This window comes from Athene noctua, chromosome 2 (assembly GCF_965140245.1).
Source record: "Athene noctua chromosome 2, bAthNoc1.hap1.1, whole genome shotgun sequence".
Taxonomy (NCBI): Eukaryota; Metazoa; Chordata; class Aves; order Strigiformes; family Strigidae; genus Athene; species Athene noctua.
Genome location: NC_134038.1, coordinates 127,711,776 through 127,736,425, shown reverse-complemented (window position 1 = coordinate 127,736,425; position 24,650 = coordinate 127,711,776). Strand labels below are relative to the sequence as shown.

The window sequence follows — 24,650 nt, the reverse complement described above, 5'->3', positions numbered from 1 at the left end:
TGGCGTGGCCACAGGCCGCTCACCTCGGCTGCCCGCCACAGGATTGGGATACGCTTTGGACAAGTAGTGCAGATGCAACTTTGGATATGCACGTATCCCAGGTCTTTGACTGCAGGCACTGTCGATACCAACCTCAGATTTCATTAATGTAATTTTTAACTCCTGTGGTTCCAAAGAAACATTTGAATACATGAATAAATTTATTAAATGCCGAGATAGCTGTTTGAATTTCCAGACAGCTTTTACAGGAAAAGATGTGATTGATTACTGAACCAAGAAAGAAACCTTTACAGCTCCAACTATAACCAGCACAGTTACTTTAATTCTTCCCACCCAGCTTGCATGCTACACCCCTCCCATTTCACATCTGCCTTCTTCAGAAATAAGCGAGATGCGTATCATATTTAGTGCTCACACACGCTATACTGTTCTTCTTCCATCAAAGGGAAAATACACAATACCGCACGTACCCATCCATACTCTGCATTTTGTAGAAGTTCATCCTGTCTAAAACTCCAAAATTATAGCAAAACCAGAGCCTAGCATAGAATGGGACTCTAATTTGGAAAACACAATGACCACTTTGACCTCCACACCATCCCGAGTGGCGTTCAGAGGCACACAGGTCATACAGTGGCAGGACCTGTAGGACATTATAGTGCATCCACCTACTGTGATGATGCAGCTGCCAGCGTGGTGCTTGATGCTTTGCATCCACTCACGTACACACCTCTCTCCGTTCCTCTAACCATTTTAACTAGCCCATGTTCTGCTTAAACATTTGTTTCTGTGAACATTCTCAGTGGCTGTCTTGTATCTGGGCCTACACTGGATGGAACAAGATTTTTTGTTAAGCATTTGGGATGAATTGTGATCGCAGTGCTTACAGGTCTGCAAGTAGCACTACACAAACTAATAGATCTTTTTGCCTGGTGCCCAGGTAGTTACTGAAGTTGTATATATTCAAAGTTTTTAAGCTTATGAAAAAAAAAAACAAACCAGTAAATTTAGTTGTGACTTTAAGTGGTTTAAAGTGATGTTACTTGTATTTTGAATGACAAACGTATAGAGAACATACCTAAATTGGGCAACTTAGTCTGTCAATTATAAGCTTAGGTCACATGCCATTTGTTGGCTGACTGTTCCAAAGATCGTATTGCAAAGCTTCATTTGTTCACTGTGTATGTTCTTCATAAATGAAGCTTTTAAAAACTTGGATGAAAGCTACACTGTGCAAGTTTGACTACAGGGAATCTGCTGCTCTTGGCAAATGGCAAATGTCCATCCTCAAAAACCTGCAATCAACTGTGAAAATATTTACTTAACAGTTTTCTGCCCCAAACAGGCTTATACTGTATTTTTATCACATTTACCTCCTCCACTGGTAACAAATAACATTTGAGACGTCAAGGCTATCATAACTTCTAAGAGTATTAATTCACACATATTAAATGTTAAATCTTAAAAAGTCCTAAGAAATATGTTTAAAAAGCAGACTTGATGTAAAGAGGATTTCTGTTTTGACTGAGGGAAAACTCTTTTGGTATGAAGGGACATTTCAGCAAACTCTATTCTTGAGGTAATGTTATATTTCATAAAACAACAGGACTGTAGTCAAACACGTAGGGGACAGCTGTGCGTTAGAAGATAAAGGTTCCATATCTATATCTGCCATTAATGTCCTGTTGACTTTGCTGAGTGAATCATTTCCTCTACCACTCCATATTTGCGGTCTTACAATTAGGTGGCAAGCTTCTGAAGGACTATTATTCCATACAGGATACACCTTTCATGTGCTGCAGTGGGGGTCTTCAGCCCTAGCCAACTGATGTCCTTTCCTGGGCTGTATTGAACCTGGAGACTTTTTCCAAAGCCACCTGCGCTGTTTACCAAATATGACACTGAGTTCTTTAGAGTACAGAAATCAGAGCCTTCTAAGAATCAGTCTGTTGACTCCATGTTTTCATTTTCATTCTCCTTTCTTTTTTTTGGTCAGTAGGAAGGGGAAAAAGAAGAGGGGACATAGGAACAGGAAAGTGCAGAACTGTCCTGCCAGACCTTCTGTGTTTGATATCCACAAAAAAAAAAAAAAAAAGACCCATGAAGCAGCTGGCAGTAAATTCAAACTTAAACCTGTAAAGTCAACAGAGCTTCCATCATCCGTATTTACCTGCCCATACCATTAAAATAAGAAAGTTCGGGCCATTGGGTGGTATGGATTTGAGGGGGACTTTCATGCTGATCTTTGTTATTGTGAGGGAATGCAGTAAGTCACAGTAGACAGAACTTAAGACTTGTATAGTACAAGGTACAGCTGGACACAGGTGTAAGTTTGGGGCCCCAGCTGCCAGCATAGTATCAACACAGTAAAATGGGTACTGTGATACAGGGAAACAGGGTGAGATTTTAAAAATCTAAGACAGACAGACTTCAAGGACCAAAACATTACTGTTACATCAGGCATAGCACAAACAGATATGAAATATTCTGAACTTTAAAAATACCTAAATTCCATTTGGGAATCTGGGAAGGCTTTGTGACTTAATGTGAAAGTAATGTGAATCCTGCCAGCTTCACTGACTCATGCATCTTGACTTCTGTGAACTCCAAACAGTTTATGCTGCTGACCTCTAGTTAAGCAGGATTTCACCTTTCATGTATTCTTTTCCTCTTTCCTCTTATGTTGGCCTCTTTGGAAAAAAGTTATTTATTTCCAAATGAAGTGGTTCACCTATTTTTCTCATTTACAGAAGAAATGCCTTCTCCCACACACAACCACCAATCAAGATGAGTGTATCCACCTGGCAAACTTACTTGTGCCTAGCAGTCTCACTTCTGACAAACTTCTTGTTTGCTGAATGAAAAGTGGACTGAATATATGCTCATAGTACTGTAGTGTTCACTTCGTGTTCTGAAAACAGAGAGAATACCTTATAGTAGAGATGGGATGTAGCTTTCCAGTGTGTCTGTGTGAAATATCTGTTATCCAGCCGTTGCAAAAAAACCAAATTGCCCTTTAGAAATTTTTTTATGAACTCACATTCAAGTTCTTCTTCTCAGAAAATGTTGATTAGAGCACACGTGTATTATGAAGAAAGGCAAGATAAAAATTATTACGCATAAGCACAGAAGAAAAAGCCAAATACCTGACACTGACTTTTTATTGATTTTTGTGTAAAACACAGTCTATGGAAAAATAGATAAAATCATTACTCATAATTTACAATAGCCCTGTTCAGAGAGACAGCACAAACTGACAAACACAACTACAAAGAGAATATTGCACATGGGAGACATACTACGCTCTCTGCAAGACACAGGCAGCAAGGCATGAGAAACGGTATATAATGATAGAGATTATTGTTCAAGTCAGTTCAATGTGACACTTATTTTAAAGGCTGTAGTCCAATTAATTCAAGCAGTATCATATACTGATACAATATCTGTACTGCAACATTACTCATTACATTGATAGAAAATACTACAGGATGAACAGCCAAGAAATCAAAAACTTGTGTAGTAGGAGATGCCTTGTCTGAAAGAAACTATGCATATGCATCTATTACCACTGCATATATGAAAATATTATACCGAAAAACTCAATCTAATTTTTATGCCCCTGATAAATCCTTCAGAAGAAATCTTCACATTCAAAGGAAAAGCTGTTTCCTAACATTCAGAAAGCTGTTTCCTAACGATATTCATACCTGTGAAATTTATAGCCACTTGGGAACTCATTGCCTTGTATTAATTAAAAATTTCCCTTAGCGCTAGTTGGGCAGCATGTATAACTAATATATAAACACACACAGACACAGTTTTTTATAGGCAATTAATGTCAAATAAAAATATAAATGTACTTTCTCATGTTGGCACATCATATAATGCACAATGTTGGAACAGAAAGTTAAACGTGGCACCAATTCACAGAAACCATCACCACAAGCGAGATATGCAAAGAACTTGCAAAACAATTACAAAATAATTAATATCTAAATAATTCAAGAACATAGGTACTTAATTAGCTCGCACACAGTCGCCACAGTTAATAGAATTTTAAGATAAAATTAAGGACACATACGGAACCTGTAACAGAACTGTATTTTAGACAATGCTAAGAAAGAATACCTTAATATCCATAGAAAACAAATAACCTGTTGCTAAATACATAGAGGTCTCCATTTTCTATATGATGTGTACAGTTATCTATTACATGTTAAGCACTGTTATTTTTACTGAACAGTAATGAAGAGAAATGAAGTTTATTTCATGATTCATTTTTCATTAGGCAGTAAGCAATTTATACAAAGTTACACAAAAATATTTTTATAGCAGGCTATTCCTCAAAATATGTTATTTATTCTACTAAGTAACTAAGACGTTTAATCGAATTTACTTGTTTATATTTAGGCAAATGAAACTAAACTTTTAGCCTCTGGTCTTTTTCTGATAAGTCCTAATTGATTTCTATAGAAGAACTCACATGTGTTTGATCACATGAATAAAGATTCCTTATGTGACTAAACATATGCATGATATGATACATAATGTGTAGTAAATGCATGAGTGTCATTTTACTTTCAGACTTAACAGTGTCTTGTTAGAGTGGATTGGTCCTTGAAGAATATTAATAAAAAATATTAAAATAAGTTAATTTGTTATTCCAGTTAGGAGTAAATACCTGGCCTAATGGGAAACCATGTCATTTTGTAGCACAAATATTTCACAAAGTGTCTTTATATATTTGATCTAAAAATATCATCTTATTTATTCATACTTCAAAATTTCAACCTTTGCAGCAACTTATAAAATCAAAACACATTTTTAATTTTCTACACACAGTTTGAAAAAAGGAACAACACATCATTATTTTCTACAGACACCTTTGGCAGTTCAAAATTTAACAGTTTAAATATTCTTGAAGAAATTTAATGATGAAGTAACTTTTTGCATAGGAAAGAGGGCCAATACATTTCTGTATACACTGTCAGTGGTTGCATTACAGTACAATATATATAGACTTTACAGCAATTTTCAATGAGTACAGTATCTTAGTTCTGCAACGTTATTGCTATTGCATCAAACAAATTAGATAATTGTAGGGAACATGTAGAATTACTATAAAATAACAGCAGCGTATTCAATTTTGAAATGTAATCAGATTATCAGCAGTAATGGTTTCTGCCCTAAATTTGTTCATAAAATTCTGCTCTCAGTTATACCATCCTATTCTAGTGATTTTAATCAGGTTTTGTGGACAGGATTGGGGTAGAATGTAGCATGGTATTTATCCCATTAAAATTCTCCACGACTTTTGTATTGTAAGATTTTAAAAATTAATTTTATTTGAAGAATTGAAGCACAAATGCCTAAGCTTTGTGTGGTTTCTCTCTGCAATAATGGAATAGGAAACAGGCCAGGAAATTCCATTTCATATAATTCTGCCAGCCTTTCAAGAAATATACAGCTTTCTGTATTGGAATGTATTTACAGTCAGGCAAAGTAAGTTAGAGGTTGTAATTGTCATTCGTTCTTCATTTTTATGTGAAAACCTCATTCATACTAGTTTAGGCTCCCATCTATCTTCAACAATGGCAGGTGTTTCACTTAATGTTTAGAATGTTTAATAAAATAGCATAGTGCTTGTGTATCAACACAAGTATCAATGAAATAGCTGCATAGAGGAGGAGGGACAATATTAGTACCTTGAAACTGATTTATTTTTGGAAAAAAGAATGCAAACTTTTAAAATTAATTTGATAGATCTATTAAACTTTTTTTTTCTCTGCCATCTTTTCCTTTCTTTTCCTGTAGACAACTGGGAAAGTTTCAAATTTCTAGAAAAGTTTGATACATTTTTTGAGGAAGTAGCTGTTAGATACAATCGTCCAGAGGCAGCACCTGTCTTATTTAAGTCCTAAATTACTGATTTCCAAGAGTCTGAGAAGTTCTGTCAGAAGAATAATGCCCTCTTTTTGGGAGCATCTGTCACTTGTCAGCTATCGGAAATAAGTCTCAAAGACCTTAGTCTGACCAATTATAGCTGTTATTACTGTTTAGTTTTTTAAAATAGCTGAAATAAAGAGTTTTCTCTTTCCAATTGCTTCCCCCCAGCTTAAAAAGGAGAATAAAATTGAGTTTTCCAACTATTTGTGAACTGAAAAAAAATTCTCAAATTTCTGTTGACATGCATGAAATATAGGATATTTTTAAAAAATGCTTTCACAAACCTCCATTTTCAAAAAGAATTCATTGACCTCTCATTTGATACAAAACATTTTTAAAGAAATATTAAAAATGCTTTAATTCTGGAAAAAATCATGCAAATATTTTATTTTTCTTGTCTAGATTTGAACATACTTAAAATGAAAGCAAGTTTATTTGTCTCTTGATTTGCAACAAACCCAGAATATACACAAGTTTAGATGAATAAATTTGAGGAATATGGATACTACAATAAAAATAAAATTGTTGTAGATTTTTAAAAATCTGAAATTAAATTAAGAACAACTAACATGAACTCTTTAGATCTGGGTTGGTGTAACTGGGGGCAGAGTCTGAGTCAAGATTCTTCTTGTTCTGTGGAGCTCCTGGTTTCATTACAAACAGAGATAATGAGATTTAAAGGACCAGTGATGTTGAAGGATAAATTCAGGCTTAAGTACTGTATATTTCTGATGTATTGACGACAAATTCTTGCGAAGTAGTAAATAATAAGTGAAGGTTCAGCTAAGAAATTCAGAGATGCTAACAGTCCAAGTATAGATAAGAAAAATGTAATTTCATACAAGTAAAGAAAATTACACATTTTGATTCATTGAAATAAAGATTTTGCTAATTGAGCTGGCGTAGCCTGAAGGTATGAGTTGAGTTTGGCTATTTTGTTAGAGTAGAACCTGACAAAGCAGTAGTAATAAATAATTGTGAATGTTCTGTTGAATCCCACAGGAAATGCAAATGTCAAGTTTTAGCGATAAATTCATTTTTAAGTACAAGAATAATCATTTTGTTTCTCAAAAATTCAGGCATATCCCAGAGACATTGTAAAAGTAAGACTTTTATATAAAAATAGAAGATTGGATTTGCACAAAAGATACTAAGAATTTAAGACAGACTCTGGGAAATTCATATATAATAACTGAAATTCCAGTGTAGAAACATGTAGAATATGAGTATTGTGATGCTTCCCTGTTGTACCAACGTACTGGAAGTTTCACAGTAAAAATGGATTTTTATTGTTGCAGATTTCTCACCTTTTTTTTTAAAAGTATTTCCTGATATTTTGAAATAAATCTAAAATCAAAAACTAGGTGCTTGCACACATATGTGCAAGTCTTTCTATACATGTGTAACACTGTTTTGAATTTTCATTATATGATGTATGGAAATAAAGAGATGCCAAAGGTCTAAAATCCTATGTGATACTTTGAAAAAAACAATCCCATTAGTACAATACCATTTGCTTACAAGAGGTACAATTACACCATAACTGAACCTGGTTTTGGATATTCAGATCATGGAATGGTGTAAAACTACACACAAATAAATATACTGTACATGTGCAATACATCATTACAAATTAATTTGTTTCAAAAACCTGATTATTTCCTAAATTATTGACTCTATTAGTCCATATTCTGAACTCACTAACTCAAAAGTGTGGTTTTAATAAAACGAACACTGCCCAGAAAACGTGGTATTAATAAATAGCACTCTGACACATATGCTCTAAGTCAAAGAAATATCTGGAAAGCATGGTTATAATACAATATTGATGTGATATAACTGTGCAAAGGAGCATTAAAAAATTCTGATTTCATAATCATCTGCCCTCTGTAATTCAAAACAAAAACATTTTCATAGTTTTCTGAAGTAGTAGTCTTCTAGTTATAAATTTATCATAGTTTGGTTGAGAGCTTGTACTATATGCCAAGCAAGTCCACAGTGACTTTACTCATACTCTAACTAAACTCCTAAAAGTACAAGTCTATGACAAAAAAAACAACCCATCCAAACTTCTACAACAGTGCTAACAAATATTAGTCTATCATCACATCACAGTTATCCTTTCTGGGGAGAGATGTGAAACAGACCCACTTGCTTCTTCTATAAAATGGCTTTTCTCCCACCCTCTTCGAATTCTCCTCAGTTTCCTACTTACACATGGCAAAAGTAAAATGATCTTACCTAGAATTACAATGGAAGGCAGAACAAGGGCAAGAACAAAATTTGGTGGTGTATAAAATCTGTAATACTCTTCTTCAAAAGCTCTTTTCCATCCATAAATCAGTACATGGAAAGTACTTATGAGCAGAGCAATGTATCCAAGTGTAGACTGAAAAAAAGAGGGAACAGGGAAAAAAGAAGAGATAATAGTACTTGGGCCTACATCCAACAGCTCTAACCCATTATTTTAACATTTCTACTAGACACCATGTTAAGATTTCTTACCTATACACTATTTTAAATTAGTGATATGGGGTTTTAAGTTCACATGGTCTGAAAACTACAGCCTGAACTTAACACTGATGTACAACGTATCTCTGCTATCATCTATAGGCCTTAGTCAAAGCTGAAATGAAGGTGATGTTTGCCCAAATTCTGAGTAATGGAAGTCAACTTCAGGATATGTGTGTGAGTAAGGAACAATCCCAGTGAAGTTACTAGAACAACATAAACTGTGATTGGAAATTAAGTTCTTTGTGTCTTAACTATGAAAGTAGATCACTTACAAGATGAATGACTATGGAGCAATGCAATTCTGCTTGAAGAGATCTGAGCCTAACACTCCAGATTTTTATCAGCCTGAGAGGTGCAGTTTGCTTCTTCCTCATAATGACCTACATCCACTTGTCTGACCATCCCTTACCTTTCTCCATCAGCTGTTGCCTACTGTTTAATGGGAATATCTGGACTGCAAGACTTGGGCATAATGGCGCAAGGCAATGATGCAGTTTATCAAAAACAATAGTGCCAGATGAAATGTGAAGTAGAAGGTTCCCATGGCACCCTGTAGAGGACCTTTTACCACATAATATAGAGCATGCCACAGAAGGTAGTGCTAATAGAGGTCATTCACCATCTCTGTGAATCCGCTCTTTTAAGAACCCTGTAGTTGTATTGCTCTGCAGATTTGAGTTAAATGTATTAACTATGGTAAAAAAAGAATTCTGGTGGTGAACAAGTGAAGAAAACCTCTTTTTGGCTAAAACTGATGTAATGACTAACACGGTTGCGAAACAGTTGTAGAAAATAATCTAAACAGAGAATGGATATTAAGAAAGGTAACTAGCTAGCAAGGTTTGGTTTAATTCCAGTAATCAGAGAGGCAAACAAAAATGCAGCCTAAGGGTCTATAATAGTGAAAGAATTAATTCTGTCTACTTCAGGATAAACCAGTTTCCAGGGAAGGAAGAATGTCTGAGCTAAAAGCATTTGCAAGGGCTCACAGATAAAATGATATAAAAAGGAAAATACTGTTGTTAATTTCTAGAGAATGGTACCATGTTTTTTTAACTTGCCGATGTTTATGCTTTTTTTTTTGCCAATGATTTCAGAGCCATGTTGGCATGTTTTAGATATGCTGCACCCTTTTTTAAAAAAGAACAATTTACTCCCAAAATACTTCATAAGAAACAGAACAATCAGAAAACCATTTGTGGATATGAAAACGGCATATGCAATATCTGAACGGAAGCTCTGGTAAGAAATTTGGACAGCAAACAATACTATCCAACTTGATGTTTTTTGTTATTGCAGATTTTTGCTGGTATGACTGTCCTGAATTCATTGCTGTTATATCACTGCCAGCAGGGATAAGGGCACAAGTGAATCATATCCCTCATTTCTTCACCAGGCTTACTGGTAAGAACTATAACAACTCTTGGAAAAGAAACAGGAGGGAGTTTTATAAAGACTCTTCCAAAAAAGTTTGTAATGCTGGAATGCTGGTTTAAATTCCATCTGAAAACTACAGTTTTGAGACATCTATATAGGTCTTTGTATCTAATGGTCAACGGAAGCTAAGAAGTACATCAGTACATTTATCAGTACATTTTGAACTAACAGCATAAGGACAAGAAAAACATAAGATGCACCTCTATTAAGGTCTATGCACCTCTATTAAGGTCTTCTTTTTTCCCTGTGCTAAGTTGCCATATGCTTCTTTGAAGTGTTGGTAAGGCATGTGCTAGTATGTACTGGACCATTTCAACCACTCATCTAGAAATCTGACAAAAAAGACACTCCTATAGCAGCTTCTGTTAGCCACTAATGGTATTTTCTTCTACCAGGCCTTTAATTGCTCTATTTCTGTGCTGTACTTTTGACACTAATAACATTGCTTAGCTAGAAAGAGGATGTCCTCCACACAACTTAGCATTCTGCAGTCTTTGGTTTGTTTAGTCAGGGCAGATCTGCACTAGGAAGTTCCATTAAGAGCATTTATCCCAGCTTGCAGCTACTGACAATGACTTTTCCAAGAAGTACAAGCAAGACTTGCTGCCTTTGCTACTTAAGTAAAACCCCACTGCAGGAGGCTGTGTCAGTAAAAAACTGTGTTTGTTATAAAGACTTGATTTTTATGCATCTGCAAATGTTCAAAGACTGCAAATGTTCAAAGACAACAATGGCTGTACAGTAGTAAAATGAGGAAACTCAGAACTGGCGAAGCAGACTTGGACAAAGGGACATCAGCTACTGCAGGATAAAGCACTGAATAAATATAAAATAAATTAAAAAAAAAAAATCAGTTGGGAGCACTGGATCATGCTACAAATCTTGGCCAGCGGTAGTGTCAGAAAGCCGTATTCGAAAGTTGACAACCTCTATGGATGCCAGTGTGAAAGATGTTACAATTACTGAGAAATAAATTATGATTGTGCTGTGGGAGCTGTTGCTGCAAAGCAATCTGTTTCAATACTGGAAAGGTGAGAGAGGTGCCATCATTCAGGTATGCAAGGTCGTTCTCTTCTGCACAAGTTTATAACTGGACAATGTGGAGGAGGGAATACAAGGATTAAAGACAATGGATTTCCTGAAATGTAGCTGTGTGCCAGATGGAATATACATATTGCATTTTTGTCTTCCTTTCCTGGCTTTTTAAGACAAAAAGAAAGGGATGAATGTGTCTGTGGGAGCCAGAAGATCACTTACACTGATGTTATCACAGGGAGGCCAGGAGAGGCACAGGATGCTAACTTCTTTAAGAGCAGAGGACTTCTGAAAGCAGCAAGAAGGGATACTTTTCCTTCACTGGTAAATTCACATTGGTGAGTGAGTAGCACTAACAGTCTTAAGTCAGTCTTGGGAACCCTCTGCCTAGGCTCTAGGACGGCTGCTGGAAAAAGGGGAAGAACATCTTTGGTTGCTTTGCTTCCTTCTCTTCCATAATAGCGTTTCCTGGAAACTGCGTAATAGATTAGCACGTTTCCTACAGACTTCCCAGTCTTTTAGCTTTTCTCTAAGTCTTCCCTGTTTTGTTTCTTTCCCTTCCTGATCAAAGTCAGTTTTTTAGCCAATGTGGGAGATTCCCAGCCAAGGTCACCAATAAACTGGACAAACTGGCATTGTTTGGGGTGAAAAAAAAGTGTTAGAGAAGTGGAAAGATCCCTAAAATGTTACCAGGAAGACATACATATATAGAGACACAAATCTGCTCTGGGACAAACCTGCTTCAGGAGTTTCTGCTTTCATGATGGTTCAGTAGTTCCAAGCAATTTATATATACAAAAGGTATTTTCTAAAGCCTACATTTATGCCAGGTATACTTCAGATTCCCCCAGTAACCAGATATTGCTAAACTTACAAACAGGTGTAGCAATTCTGACTGGAATCTTAGCCAGAAACTTTCCAAATACTCAGGCCTCATTCTTCTTTACTCTGGGAGAAAAGTGTCCTATTCTTATGGGAGAACCAAGGCAGGGTAGCCCTTCCTCAAAGTGTATGTGCAAGAGAAGTTTTACTAATACTGGTTCCAAAAAACTTTAGGCTCGTGCTAGCAGACAAAATGAATATTTACAAAAAGATCACCTTCCTACTAGGCAAATGGCAGATTTGTGCTGATTTTTGCTAAGAAACATAAAGCTCAGCTTTCGAAGCCAGGCTGCTCTGTCCATTGCCACTAAGTGAAGTGCTTTGGACTTGAACTCTTAGACTGGAAAACAAAAGCAATGGCCATTTATGCTTACATTACATATATAGAGTTTAACTTCCTTCAGAAGACTGAAGGACCCGGTACAGCACTGTTTGCAGACAACATTCTCCATTTCCATGTATTTTATGTGAACACTCAAGGACTGCTTTCAGTAAAAGCCTTTTTCTGTTTGCAGTGTGTTGGTTTAGGCTAGTTATTCTGCCTGGTCTGACAAAATCAAATTCTTTTTTATTTCTTGCTCATGTCTACCTTTGTTTCTTATCCAAAAATGCTTAGAAGAGAAAAAGAAGAGTACTGAAATGGCATTTAAGAGAACTGATGCACAAATGTATCAGCCCCAGCTTCTTTCCTCAGTAAGCTCCAACTCTGGGTCATGTTAAGATGCCTGCAAAGTTTCATGCTAAGCTTCCATCATCTAGGATCTCCTACTGAGCAAACTCTTTATCACTGTCTGGTTCTGTGGCTCCTCCATCTGGATGTTAAGAGTGTTTCTCTCTGAATCATGATGAAGTAACCAGATACTTGTTTTGTACAGTGGTCAGCTCTGTACTGCAGCAACTCCAAGTTTTCTGCTGGTCTCTTAGCTCCTGGTAGGGCTGACACACCAACTTCCTTCTGCATGTTTATTCAACCTTCTCATATCTCCCTTAACATTTGTACTCTGAGGGAATGAGTGGAGCCTGCACTGCTTCTCTTCTCAAAGTCCCTTTCCCTTGATAAAGCAGGCTGGAATTTCTGCAGCTGCTGACACCAGTGTTGTGAAACCATGCTAGGTAAGATGGAGGCATCTCCAAAATAACTGGGGATATCAAAGTCAGCAGTGATTTCTGCACAGTGATTACCAAAACTGAGATTTATTTACAGTATTAGGAAGACTGTGGTAGAGGTCTGTTTGAATCACTGTAGGTAAGGGAGATGCTGCTCAGGGTTTGTACTACTGGAACAAGTCTAGAAAACAGTTTATACTGTGTATGTTAATAATTCGTTAATCTTAAACTCAGATATTCCCAGTAGGACTCAAGACTGAGTGTGTTTTAGTGATAAAACTCTTCAGAGGAGACAAGACCCTTATTTTGATGTAACTATTAACTAAGATGAGCAAGCAATGCTATGTTGTTCTCAGTGGGAAGTTCTGACTGACTGACTGACTGACTGATTCTTCATCTGTCAGATGCAAAACAAGTTCAGCAATTATTGTGGCAAATCATCTGAGATCCAGGATGAAAGCTAGAGACTTTTCCTAGTTAAAAAAAAGCAGCACTGAGATGATGAGCTAATAGTTCCACTGTTTGACCCCCTGATTTAAGAGACTGAGAAAATTAGGTTCAAATTCACTTCATATTGCACTTCAGTAGGAAAAAAAAAAAAAGACAAGAAGTAGTATGATGTTTTATCTGTACTACTTGCATACGGGGCACAATGAAGCTTGTGCAGAAATGCAGACTCCTCTTACTTTAGTGAAGGATCACTGAAAATCTGTTTTCTGACTGAATACAGCAAGAGGACTTTTTTGAAGGACAAGTAACTAAATGAAGAACAATTTACATCCTAAGAAATCATTAATGACAAAGTACCTTTAATGATCATTAACTTCAAGGAAACTTTTAGTAGTTCAGTACTTTTTGTGATTAAAAACTGCAAATTATCATCCATTAACTACCCATACCAGTTCTCTTTAGCATGTAATGCAGTATCAACTGTAACATACCTCCAGAGCAACTTGTCCCCCATAAAGTTCCTCAAAATAATGGCAGATGATTCATTACAGTTCATAATTATTTAAATTCAGAACTATTTTTACTTTATTTACAATGGAAAAAAGTGCAATAAATATGACACAATGGAAAATGCCATTGTAGACACATCATTATGTGATTATTGTGTGGGTTTTGACTCAGTCACATCAGCCTGAAAATGTGGAAATTTGAGTAAGAAAAAATAGGACACAAATGTTGGGTTTGTGCCTGGAAGTCATGACTGGATAAAGGCATCACCTCACTCACAAGTGAATACATATTTTTCCCTTTTGCACTGATCTTTTACATCACCCAACAGCAGTACTATTGTCCCCAATACTGAACTCTGGATGACAGGGATGTTGTATCAATACAAAATGGGTCTTTACTCCTTCTAAAGGCTCAAAACCATGAGCGAGAATAAACAGTTCTGTCAGGGGAAACTGAATTTGAAAAATTTTTCATCAAACTTTTTGTAGGCCTATGTGGAATGTTCCACTGATGGAAACCCTAGAAGACAGGAAGATACTATTTTACACACAGAAGACCTCTGACAACTACAGTCAAAGAAGTGTTCCCCATCACTCCCTTTAAAACGTCTGAAAATTATAAAGCACAACTCAAGCCCTGAACAGTACAGTCAGTGCCTGGGTTCTGAAGGTAGGAATATGTAAACAGTAAGAGGACTAAGAATTAGGCAGTATCATTACAATGGCTATGTTGAAAAACCGATAATCAGAAGACTGAGTAAAGACTAAAGTACTGAATCCAAAGTCAGAGAACAAAACAAGACATAACAAAACCCAGAACTGCATGTACACACTTCGGAAATTTATCACAAGATGAACTCATAATAAAATTTGTTATTGCTGACTGCTACCTACAACTAAAGGCAATGTTGTTTGGAAGGACACATTAAGCTGTTTATTAAACCCTTTATTTCTCAGTATTTTACGCCAGTGAGGTCTGCCTGTTGTAGATACTTATCTGAGGCAGGAGGGCAGCAGAAGGCATGCCAGGACTTGGAAAAGCCTCTGCTTTTAATAAAACAAAGCTGCATATTTTACTAATGGGTATTTTCAGCTAATGGGAATAACACAGTTGAGAGCTGTATTAATTTCCACACAGTGGAGGGGAAGCAAAACTGAATCAATGACCATGGCTGTCAGAGGGTTGTGCAATAAAAATCCTGCAGGACAAATTAAGTCTTCAATTTTAACAGTTGTGTGTATCTACACACAGTAGTATCTCTCATCAGTATCACTGCCTTTAGCGAGTTTGTCCAAATTTATCTAATTTGAATTTAGCAAGAAATTCCAACAATGGAAAAGGAGGAGATTAGTGCTCATTTGGTCTTAGCTATGTTAGTTAAGACCAAGAAGTGTAAAATGCAAATTCCTGTTCTAACACTCATGAAGTGCTTAATGTGCCTTCATGGTAATATATCTACCAAGTAAGGATATGTTGTTTTTACTAACTTACCAGAGAAAGGGGAAAAAAAGCTCTCATCATGTTGCAAAGCACTTTTGTTCGTGATCATGATCATCATCAAGGAATTCTTATTTCTACAAAACCCCCTTATTTAAAAAGTAACACACCTGAATAAAACTGAACTCCCTCCAGTTTAAGGCACTGTTTACTGAAGGGATGGAAGTTACTGCCAGCAAAGAAAGCAATCCAAGACTCATTATTCCAAAGGAGACATACATTTCAATTCGCCACACTTCTTCCTCATTCCAAGAATTTTCCACATTTGCATGAACCTGATGAAAGAACAGTAGAGCATAAAGAAGCACTTTATTGTACAGAATATTAAAAATATCAACAGAAGTGATTTTGCTGACTAAAGTCTTCAGTCACAGGACAACTATAAAATGGGGTCAAATATTTCAGAGATTTCCTCGTATCTTAGAGAAAAATAATTATTTCCTTACTGCTGGTATTGGCTCTTGTAAGATTAAAAGTATGTTAAACATAGGAACTTAGATGAATTGTTAAAGGCACATGTAACATTATATACTATTTATAACAATTATGTAACTCTGCTCATTCCTATATACTGTAGAAAAGTAGCTGTGTTCTTCAGACTCTGGAAACTTACATTTTATAACATAAATTGGGTAAACCTGCAATTTTAGTTTGTTACATTCAGAAATATTTCAGCATCATTTCCTGGTTTTGCTTCAGCTCGCTATGCTGAGTCCAAGTTATTTTGCCTCTTACACTGTTGACATCAGATACATCCAGGATTCTGTTCTTGTTGGGGAGCTTTATCAGAAAAAAGAAACTACTCAGGTCCTTAACAATTAAGAGGGGTGGATATTCGATTATTTTTCCACTTTCAGGTGAACTACTGTGATATTGCATGTCTTGAAAGAGGTTCACTAGGAATCTTAGCAAGTGAGATTTTTACAATATTATTAAATCCATGGTAATTTCTTAGTAGAAGTATCAGTGGATCCTTTACTAAGTGTGAACAATTACAGTTTCTTGCTGCCTTTTATAGTTTTGCTCTTCTTGCCTTTCTCTTAAGTTCAGTTTTTCATGCTAGTCCTTCTAGAATTTGTGGACCCCATCCCTGTGAATTTGTTTCATTTTATTTGATTTCCTTAGTCTGCTGTTCTTTCTGTTCCGTCACATTTCTCTTTCCTGCAGGTTTTAGGTGCTGAATGGCAATAATGCTTTTCTACCACTTTAAAGGTGACAATAAGCTACCTCACTGACAGACAGGAGCATTAGACCCTCTTCTAAAGGATGACAGCTTTGTCGGAGATTGTTTCAGGGTTATGCAAGACCAATTGCTCCTAGGAACTGTGAGTCAGTCTCTATTGCCTGGAATAGATGATGTTCACAGAATTTTTAATGAATAAAATATTTTTACCACTGGTCCAAAATGTTACAAAGTAGCAGCATTTCCATTTTTATAAACATAGGTTTGTCTGTAAGCGTTATTACAATATCTACCCTTATACTTTTCACAGGTGTAACTGCACTTATGATATACATACTTCCCCCACATGTTAAGTATACATAGAGAGGACCATACCTCAGAAGTTTCCTGCTGTTACTCTTAACCTGTCTATCCTACATTCTCCTTGTGTATATTACTATCAGGGATTTAAGTAGGATACATCCTTGATTTCCCCTGCCACACAAACTTGACTGCAGCTTGACCCATGAGGTGAGCACAATGAATAGATGTTTCTTTTAGTCTCCCTTCTTATTCAGCGCTAGCTATGCATAAGAAACCCCATAACGTTCTCTGCTGAAAACAGTGGAACACATTCATAAAACATCTATATTGTATTCAGGAGCCATATGCATACAGCCAAGGCATTTTTGGCTTACTGAACTGAAGATCAGCTTACCTGCTGATATGCCATATTGAGGAACAAGTATCGCTCCGATCTCCTCATAGGTAAGCAGAGGCTGTATGCCACATGCACTGTTGCAAAGAAAAAACTGAGCAGTCCAAGCTGCTTTCGACACTGGAGCCAGTTGTCCAGCCAAGGTGGAAATCGCCTATACTTAGTACCATAGTAAAGCTGATAAGCAGCTGCAATAAGTCCTGATAAATACACTAGAGAAAGTAAAGTGATAGCAACAATTGGTAGAGTCTTGTTCACGATCTCTATGGGGATCTTGTAAAAATCACTCTGCTGATTTCTCACGTATGGATGGATTACATCTCTGACGAAGGAATAGATGAAGAAAAACGTTGCCAGGCTAATGGCTATCACTACAGGCCCCTTCCACAGTGTGAACAGTCGCAGAGGTACATTTTCAATCTCCCTTGAAGAGGACAGTGCCCCCAGATCAATAGGAATAAAACTGAGTTGACGGGCAAGCTCAATAACTTGATGGCGAGCCTGAACATGGTTACTGCATATATAGACCTGTTGGGAAAGTCAAGTGATTTGTCTGTAGTTAGAAAAAGAGACTCAAAGGTTAAAAAAAACAAACACCACAAAAAACCCTTAAAGGCCTCCAGGTCAAACCCACAGAACTACTGCTAAAACCGTACACTGTTATCCCAGCTTGTGTCACCAAGATGAGAATGAAACCACATACAACTCCAGACAAAGTGAACACAGCGCACACTGATTGAGAAACAGAGCAACCAAAACAAAATTGTCTTTTTCTTGGAGTTAATAATGAGCTAACTGAGGGATGCCCTGGTAATCCGCACAGACACCCCGCCCCACCCTGAAATGTCTACAGGACTGGACTGAAGTTGAAACAATGGCTAAAAGCGTTTCAGAAAATCACGAGGCTCTCAAAAATACAGGAATCTTGAATGATGACCCTAAACCAACTTCAGCATAAACAGAATACAAAGCAAAAAACTTATCTCTCCATGTATAACAATTTTAGCTTAATTTCACAATCCATATTTCCACAAAAATTAAATGTTTAACAGAAAGGACAAAAACTAGCAGCCAAATAAGAACTCCTTCTAAAGACCAGTTTATTACATAGTGAAAGAAATGCACTGCTACAAAGTACTTTAAAGTTCCTTTAAAATTTACAGTGGGCTGTAGTTTGCCCAACACCGCTGATCATCTGCATTAGAGCAAACATGAGCTTTTCTGACAGGAGTTAATTACTTATAGTGCAGTGCTATTCTGAAAGGGGATAAAAATAGTACGGTGAGGTTATTTTTAAAATTATGCTAATTCTGTATCAATTGCATTCCATTTAAAATCTACCTGAAGTGCCAGAAAACTCAATTTAGTCTCCAATAGTCATGTTACACCAGGTATTTCTCATGCATTTCTTGGAGTCCATCAAGCTGTGAAGGACTGAGTTCTTGCATAGGCTGAAATCCTTTGTATCACTTCAGCAAAGCATCAAAAACAAAGGCTGTCTTTTCTATGTGCAGGATGAATTTGGGGAACATACTGGGAAGGAATTTGAACATGATGTTCCCAAGTAGTCCTGGATCAAATAAATGATCACTTAGAAACATATGGGCCTCCTTCTGTTTTCTCATATTTATGATCTTGGGGCATTCTAAAAGCTAGATAATTTCTTTCATTCACTTTGTTGTTACACTGAATGCAAGCTTTTTTAGAACAGCTGACTCCTTAGCCCTGGGATCAGGACCTGAGATTTCTGTGCATTTTAGGTAGATTAGGTCAGGAAGGATGAATCCCATGAGTTCTGGCTGCTCACATTCTGTTCCTGTCATTTTGATCTTAAAAACAAGTTAAATTAATACAAATACAACATTTACCTGTCTGCTGGCATCCTTTGGTCCTAACTGCAGTGACCAAGCTGAAACGACATTGAATCCTTTGACAATCAGGGAATCTGGGAAAAGTGATGCCAAATACTCTGCATTGGAGTCCGGATATTGGTCTACTCTCGTATTATTGCTGACATCAATCAGAATTTTACCAGCAAGTAAATGTTTGAGGTCCCACAAAGAGGCATAATGTTCTCTGTGTATGGCTACAAAAATGATGTTTGTTTTTGCTACTGCATCTTCATGGTGAGTGACATCAACCACGTGGGGAAAGAACTCAGCAGCAAGTTTAGGGTTTCTGCTTCCTACGACCACGTGGTACCCGCACCTGATAAGTCTAATTGTCAATGACTTAGCAAAGTCTCCGCTTCCAATGATGCCTATTGTGATCTTACTGGCATCCTTGATGCCATTGGCAACATTTGGTAGAAAAGTTTCATTGAGGTTCTTGGGACTTCCCATCATAGAGATTGATTCCATACTTCCAAGACACCAAACCTACAATAACTTCTTCCGGGGAGTTAAAAAAAAAAAAAAAAAAGAAAAAAACAGAAAGCAACAGAAGGAAAATTGCAGCATTATAAAATTTTACGAGACATCAGAATCCATAAACACCTCTAGGAGCAAAATCTGTGGTTCTACGTTTCATGTTATATTTTCTCCATAAAAAGTATGCGCTAATCAATTTTGTCTTGCAATGTTTCACTAATACAAGGAGAAACATAAAATACTTCAAGCACTTCAATAATACAGTTACAGAAATAAATTATATTTTTTCCATCTTCTCCTATTCTCTATCTTCTATTGCTCCAGAATATTGGACCACAAGATAAACCTTGCACTCCTGAAACTAATGGCCAATTGAATAATAAGAAGCAACATGGAACGAAAACTGGGCAATTATGGAAAATATTAGAAGGTAGAGATAGCTGGCCTGTGGCTGCCATAAGGACAGTGAGTTCATGGAAGTTGAATTCCACTAAAAGCTTATGCAGGTTATTATCGTGGTATCCTATGCTGGCCAGGAAAGAAAGGATGAAAAAGTCTCAAAGCTGCAAATGTCATGGCTACCACCATAACGCATACCTGTCAGCCTGGGAAATGGGCTGCCCGCATGGATCCCATGGCAAAGACAAGGGAGATTTGTCAAGGCCTATTCATGAGATCATTAATGACACTGCTAGGTCAGACTGCTAGGCCTGGCCATGGATGTATAAGGATTAACTGTGGGTGCAAGGGTAAAGGATTCAGGGCTGTGGGTCGCAAATATGCTTAACAGAATTTTCTGAGCAGGCAAAGAAGATAAATCCTGGAGACAAAGACATGGGACAGCATTCCACAAAAAGCTTATGGCAGGAAGAGATAGATTTCATGCAATAATAAAAGGTAAGATAGTTTCAGGACTCCAGTTCAGTAAGAGAGGCTTTGAAGAAGAACAGAGGCTAAAGCTCACAGAAAATTAAAAGGAATACTGCTATATCTTTGGAGAGAAGAGGTCACAGAACTGCAGTAAAGCTGTAACAAAGACAAAAAAGACATAAAAACCCAACAAAACAACCCCCAGGAGGGAAGTCTTCAGATAAACCCACAGTTACGACATAAGTGGTTCTGCACTGTAGAAGAGAAATGAGTTCTGAAAATGAAGGAAGCAATGAGCAAAGGCAAGCGAAGAAGGAGCAATGAGAAACCATGAGGTGGCTGTCTTGGGAGCAATCAACAACAGACCACACAGAAAGGAGGAGCCAAATGAACTTCCTTCTGAGCCACCATCCAAGAGCTGATATGATCATAACTAATCAGCAATGGGGGACTTCACCCAGCCATTGGCTAGGAATACAGTATGTGTGGTGAACAACCTCCCACAATAAAAAATAGCTTTGTGTTTCAGAAAGTGGAGGAAGCTACTAGAAGAATGGGCACTTTTTATTTCAGCTTTGACTAGAAGGAAAGAACTCACTGAAACTGGACTGAGACTCTAAAGACAGAAAGCAATATGTGAAAGCGACCACAAAATCAGTATTCTAAGAAAAGATCCTAACACTGAATCTTTCCAGCAGAGGCAGGCCACGTAAGATTTTTATGCACTCACTGAAAAAACACTTATTTCTTACCATGCGAGCTGAAATGTACCTAGCATATGACCAAAATACCAGTATTTCCTGTACCACGATGGATTCACATCCAGAAACATGAGAATACCTGTATTTTGATCAGATAAGAGATATACATCAACTGGATGTGACAGAACACGCATGCTTTCACCATGGGATTACAGAGGCCCATTTCAGTTCCTGCCACGTGATGTGAAGGTGCTGCAAAATTTTGGCATAGAAAGGGAACCACGATGAGGGAACAGGCTACCAGTATTTAACCATACTGCAGCCTACTTTCAGATTTTGTCCCAAGGATCCTTAAGAGGGTGGGCATCAAGGATTTGGACATGATGAATTGCTTTGGTGAGCTAAATTTGGCCCACTGGTCCAAGTTTCTCACTGCCTAAGGAAAGCTGAGTGTGAGGAACAGAATAAAACTAACAGACTTCAAAAAACCCCTCAGGAAATAGGTAGACATGACTCTTGGGCAAATAATCTAAGAGACGGAAGAAATCAGAGAGCTAGCAGTTACTGAAAGGGACTACATTAAATTCACAATAGCAATTCAGAGGCAAGAGAGTGTATGACTGTTTTAACTGCATCAGGAGAGCTTTAATGACCTGAAAAATCACACAAAAAGTAAAAAAAAAAAGGGGGGGCGTGTGTGGCACGGCTAACGAACAGCATAAGATTGTGCTATCATGTAGGGATAAAATCTGAACAGCAATGGTACAAGAATGAGTTATAACTGGTGAAGGACAAAAAGGGTAACAAGTAAAGGTTCCACAAATACAATAAAAGACAGAAGGCAAGTCTTAAGAGGAAAAGGAACAAATTAAAGGTGACACAAAGCAGGACAAGGTGTTAAATTTCTTCTTTATTTCAGCACTCAGCTGAAAGGTTAACTGTGAATAGATATTTAATGAAATTCCTTTTACAAGGAGGCAGAAGGTGAGGTCAATGTGGAAGAAGGTAAGTTAAGAGTAAAGGATAAAGATTTTCAAGCCAGCAGACACGAAATCCACCCTTGATGCTTAAAAAAAATTATGAAAGTGACATCTTGGGAACTCAGTGGACAAGAGAGGCAGACTAGCACATAGCTCTAAAAGAGGGGAGGAGGACTGGGGAAAGCAAAGACTTGTTAGCCTAACTTCAACCTCTGGACAGATTTTACATCGTTATTGAGCAATCAATTTGTAAACAGTTAAGATAGGAAGCAGACGATAAGAAGTAGCTAAGGTGAATTGTTCAGAAACAGACTGCAACAAAAGCTTCTTTTACACGATATCTGGTTTCACAGACATAAAGAATAATAGAAGTGCCATAAATTTGACATTTGCCCTTAGGTAAGCTAAGAAAACACTACAGAGCTATGTCTGCCAGAGGGTAACACTGGCGTGAAAAACTGCTCTTGGAACAATAACTACTGGAGTTGAAAACCGAACAAACAACCGGGCAGTCACTGAATTTGTGACCAGCCGCTCGGGCGAGAACTTACAGAGCGAGGGCTGAGGCGAGTGGCTGGGCGGGCGGCGGGTGCAGGCCGGCGCCCCCTCGGCAGGGTAGCGGGCGGCAGCGCGATGCGGGCAGCCACCCCAGCGGAGATCGGCGGGGCCCGGGTCCTGGCCGGCATCTCCAGCTGCAACGACAACACCGCCCGTGACGACAGCGGCGACCCCACCGCCCGGCCGCCTCCGCCCCGCCGGGCAGAGCCGGGGCAGCGCCGCCAGGCCCGGCCGCCAGGCCCAGGCACCCCGCTACCGCCGGGCACCGGGGCGCCCTCGCGGCTGCCGGGGGCCGGGCCGGGCCGCACCCAGCCCCGCCGGGGGGGGCCCCGACACCGCCAGGCCCGCCAGAGCCGGCCCGGAGGCGAGGGCAGCCGCGGCGGGAGCCCGCCGCCGCGGCGAGGGGCAGCGGGGAAACCCCCGCGGGGCGGCGGCGAGCCCGGCGGGCCTGAAGACACGCCCGACGGGGATGGGGCCCCCTCCCGCCCCCCGGCGCCGCTCACCTCCACCCGCCCGCCCGGCCGGAGGACCAGCTCCGCCGCTTCTCCTCCTCTGATTCTGACCCCGCAGTGGCGGGCGGGCGGGCGGGAAGGCGGCGCCTCTCCTGCCGCTGCGACCCGCCCCCTGCGGCCGCTCCTCGGCCGCCACCGCCGCGGCCGGGCGGGAGGGAGAAAGGGGCGCCCTCCCGGCGGGGCTGAGGCGGAGGCAGGGGGGGCAGCCCCGGGGGTTGCCGCTTGTGGGGAAAGAGAGGGGCGCGGCCGGCCCGCGGTGCCCTCGGCGCCAGCCCCCGGTCACTAGGCTCCGGCCACAACCCCCTCAGGCCTGCGCAGCACCCGCGGAGCCAGAGGCGGGGTCCCAACGAGTGAGCGCGGGGACCTCGCCCGTCCCTCGGCGAGCTCACGGCCCTGAGGGTAAAACGCACCTGTCCTGCCGCGCCCTGCCCGGTCTCGGCTGCCCCGACCGGGTTTGTCCTTCAGCGGGAGTCCTCCTGCGGCCGCTTTTCCTTATTTCTGCTGGCAGAAGGGTGCTCATGGCCCTCAGCCGATGCCGGCCATAGGGCCGCGGGTGAGGAATCATGAAATCCTAGAACGCTTTGGGTTGGAAGGGACCTTTACAGGTCATCTCATCCAACCTCCCCCGCGATGAGCAGGGACACCTTCAACTAGATCAGGTTGCTCAGAGCCCTGTCCAACCTGGCCTTGAATGTTCCCAGGGATGGGACATCTACCGCCTTGCTGGGCAACCTGTTCCAGTGTTTGAAGCCTCATCATAAAAAAATAATTCTGAGGGGTTGTTGGATGTCTCTGAGGCCCAGGCTGGCTTCCCTGGCCATGGGTAGCGAGGAGGTCGCTCCATATTTGCTGTGTACCCGGTGTACTCTGCGCAGGTGGGAGTTGTGCTCTGATTTCAGTGTTACACAAAACGAGAGGACATACGGGGTTCAGGTGCATAAAAGCAAAGCTAAACCCCAGGATCTGAATTCTACATTGGCCAAGGATATTTCTCGTTGAAGGCAAATGGATCTTTTTCCCGACTAAGTGTAGCTTCTGATTTTAACATTTTCTGAATTACCAAACAAATTCCATCTTTCCTTAAGCTATGTAGTGCAATGTATAACCCTCAACCCTTTGCGTTTAGCACATCTAAAACTGACCAACACATATAATGTCATATATGTATGTCACTCATATTGCAGCAAAAATCTCACACAAGCAGAGATGACTGAAAAGGAGCCATATGATTGCAGTGAAACAGTGAACATACCTGTTTTCATCCTTTGTGTGTGCATGCCTACTTGTTTCTGTAGTGCATTAACTGGGGACTTCAGCAGAACAAACCATGTAATCTATTTAAATATTTGTTTCAATATATTATCGCAAACAACCACGCTGTAGAATTTGAAAAGAGGACTGA

The 24,650-nt window shown here is 39.2% G+C and overlaps 1 protein-coding gene across 2 annotated transcripts; it reads right to left on the bottom strand.

The window, feature by feature from the left end:
- Nucleotides 1-3,143: 3,143 nt before the first annotated feature.
- Nucleotides 3,144-22,859, bottom strand: STEAP2 (STEAP2 metalloreductase). 2 transcript variants are annotated; one of them, XM_074900242.1, is made up of 5 exons: nucleotides 22,730-22,859; nucleotides 19,127-19,645; nucleotides 17,259-17,786; nucleotides 15,489-15,653; nucleotides 3,144-8,335 (listed from the first exon to the last, which is right to left on the bottom strand). In XM_074900242.1, exons 2-5 carry the CDS (start codon nucleotides 19,616-19,618, stop codon nucleotides 8,051-8,053), a joined length of 1,470 nt encoding a protein of 489 aa, XP_074756343.1. In that variant the 5' UTR covers nucleotides 19,619-19,645; nucleotides 22,730-22,859; the 3' UTR covers nucleotides 3,144-8,050. The 2 variants fall into 2 exon arrangements, with proteins under 2 accessions (XP_074756343.1, XP_074756342.1); XM_074900241.1 differs by having other exon boundaries at nucleotides 19,127-19,648; nucleotides 22,730-22,845.
- Nucleotides 22,860-24,650: the final 1,791 nt, after the last annotated feature.

Bases quoted from the DNA above. Each gene is read 5' to 3' on its own strand.
- STEAP2 (XM_074900242.1), bottom strand. From the start codon at position 19,618: ATGGAATCAATCTCTATGATGGGAAGTCCCAAGAACCTCAATGAAACT. The intron at 15,654-17,258 runs GTAAGCTGATCT...TTCTTTCATCAG, and splicing joins TCAATATGGCATATCAGCAG to GTTCATGCAAATGTGGAAAA. The intron at 8,336-15,488 runs GTGTGTTACTTT...TCTTTTTTTCAG, and splicing joins GGGAGTTCAGTTTTATTCAG to TCTACACTTGGATACATTGC.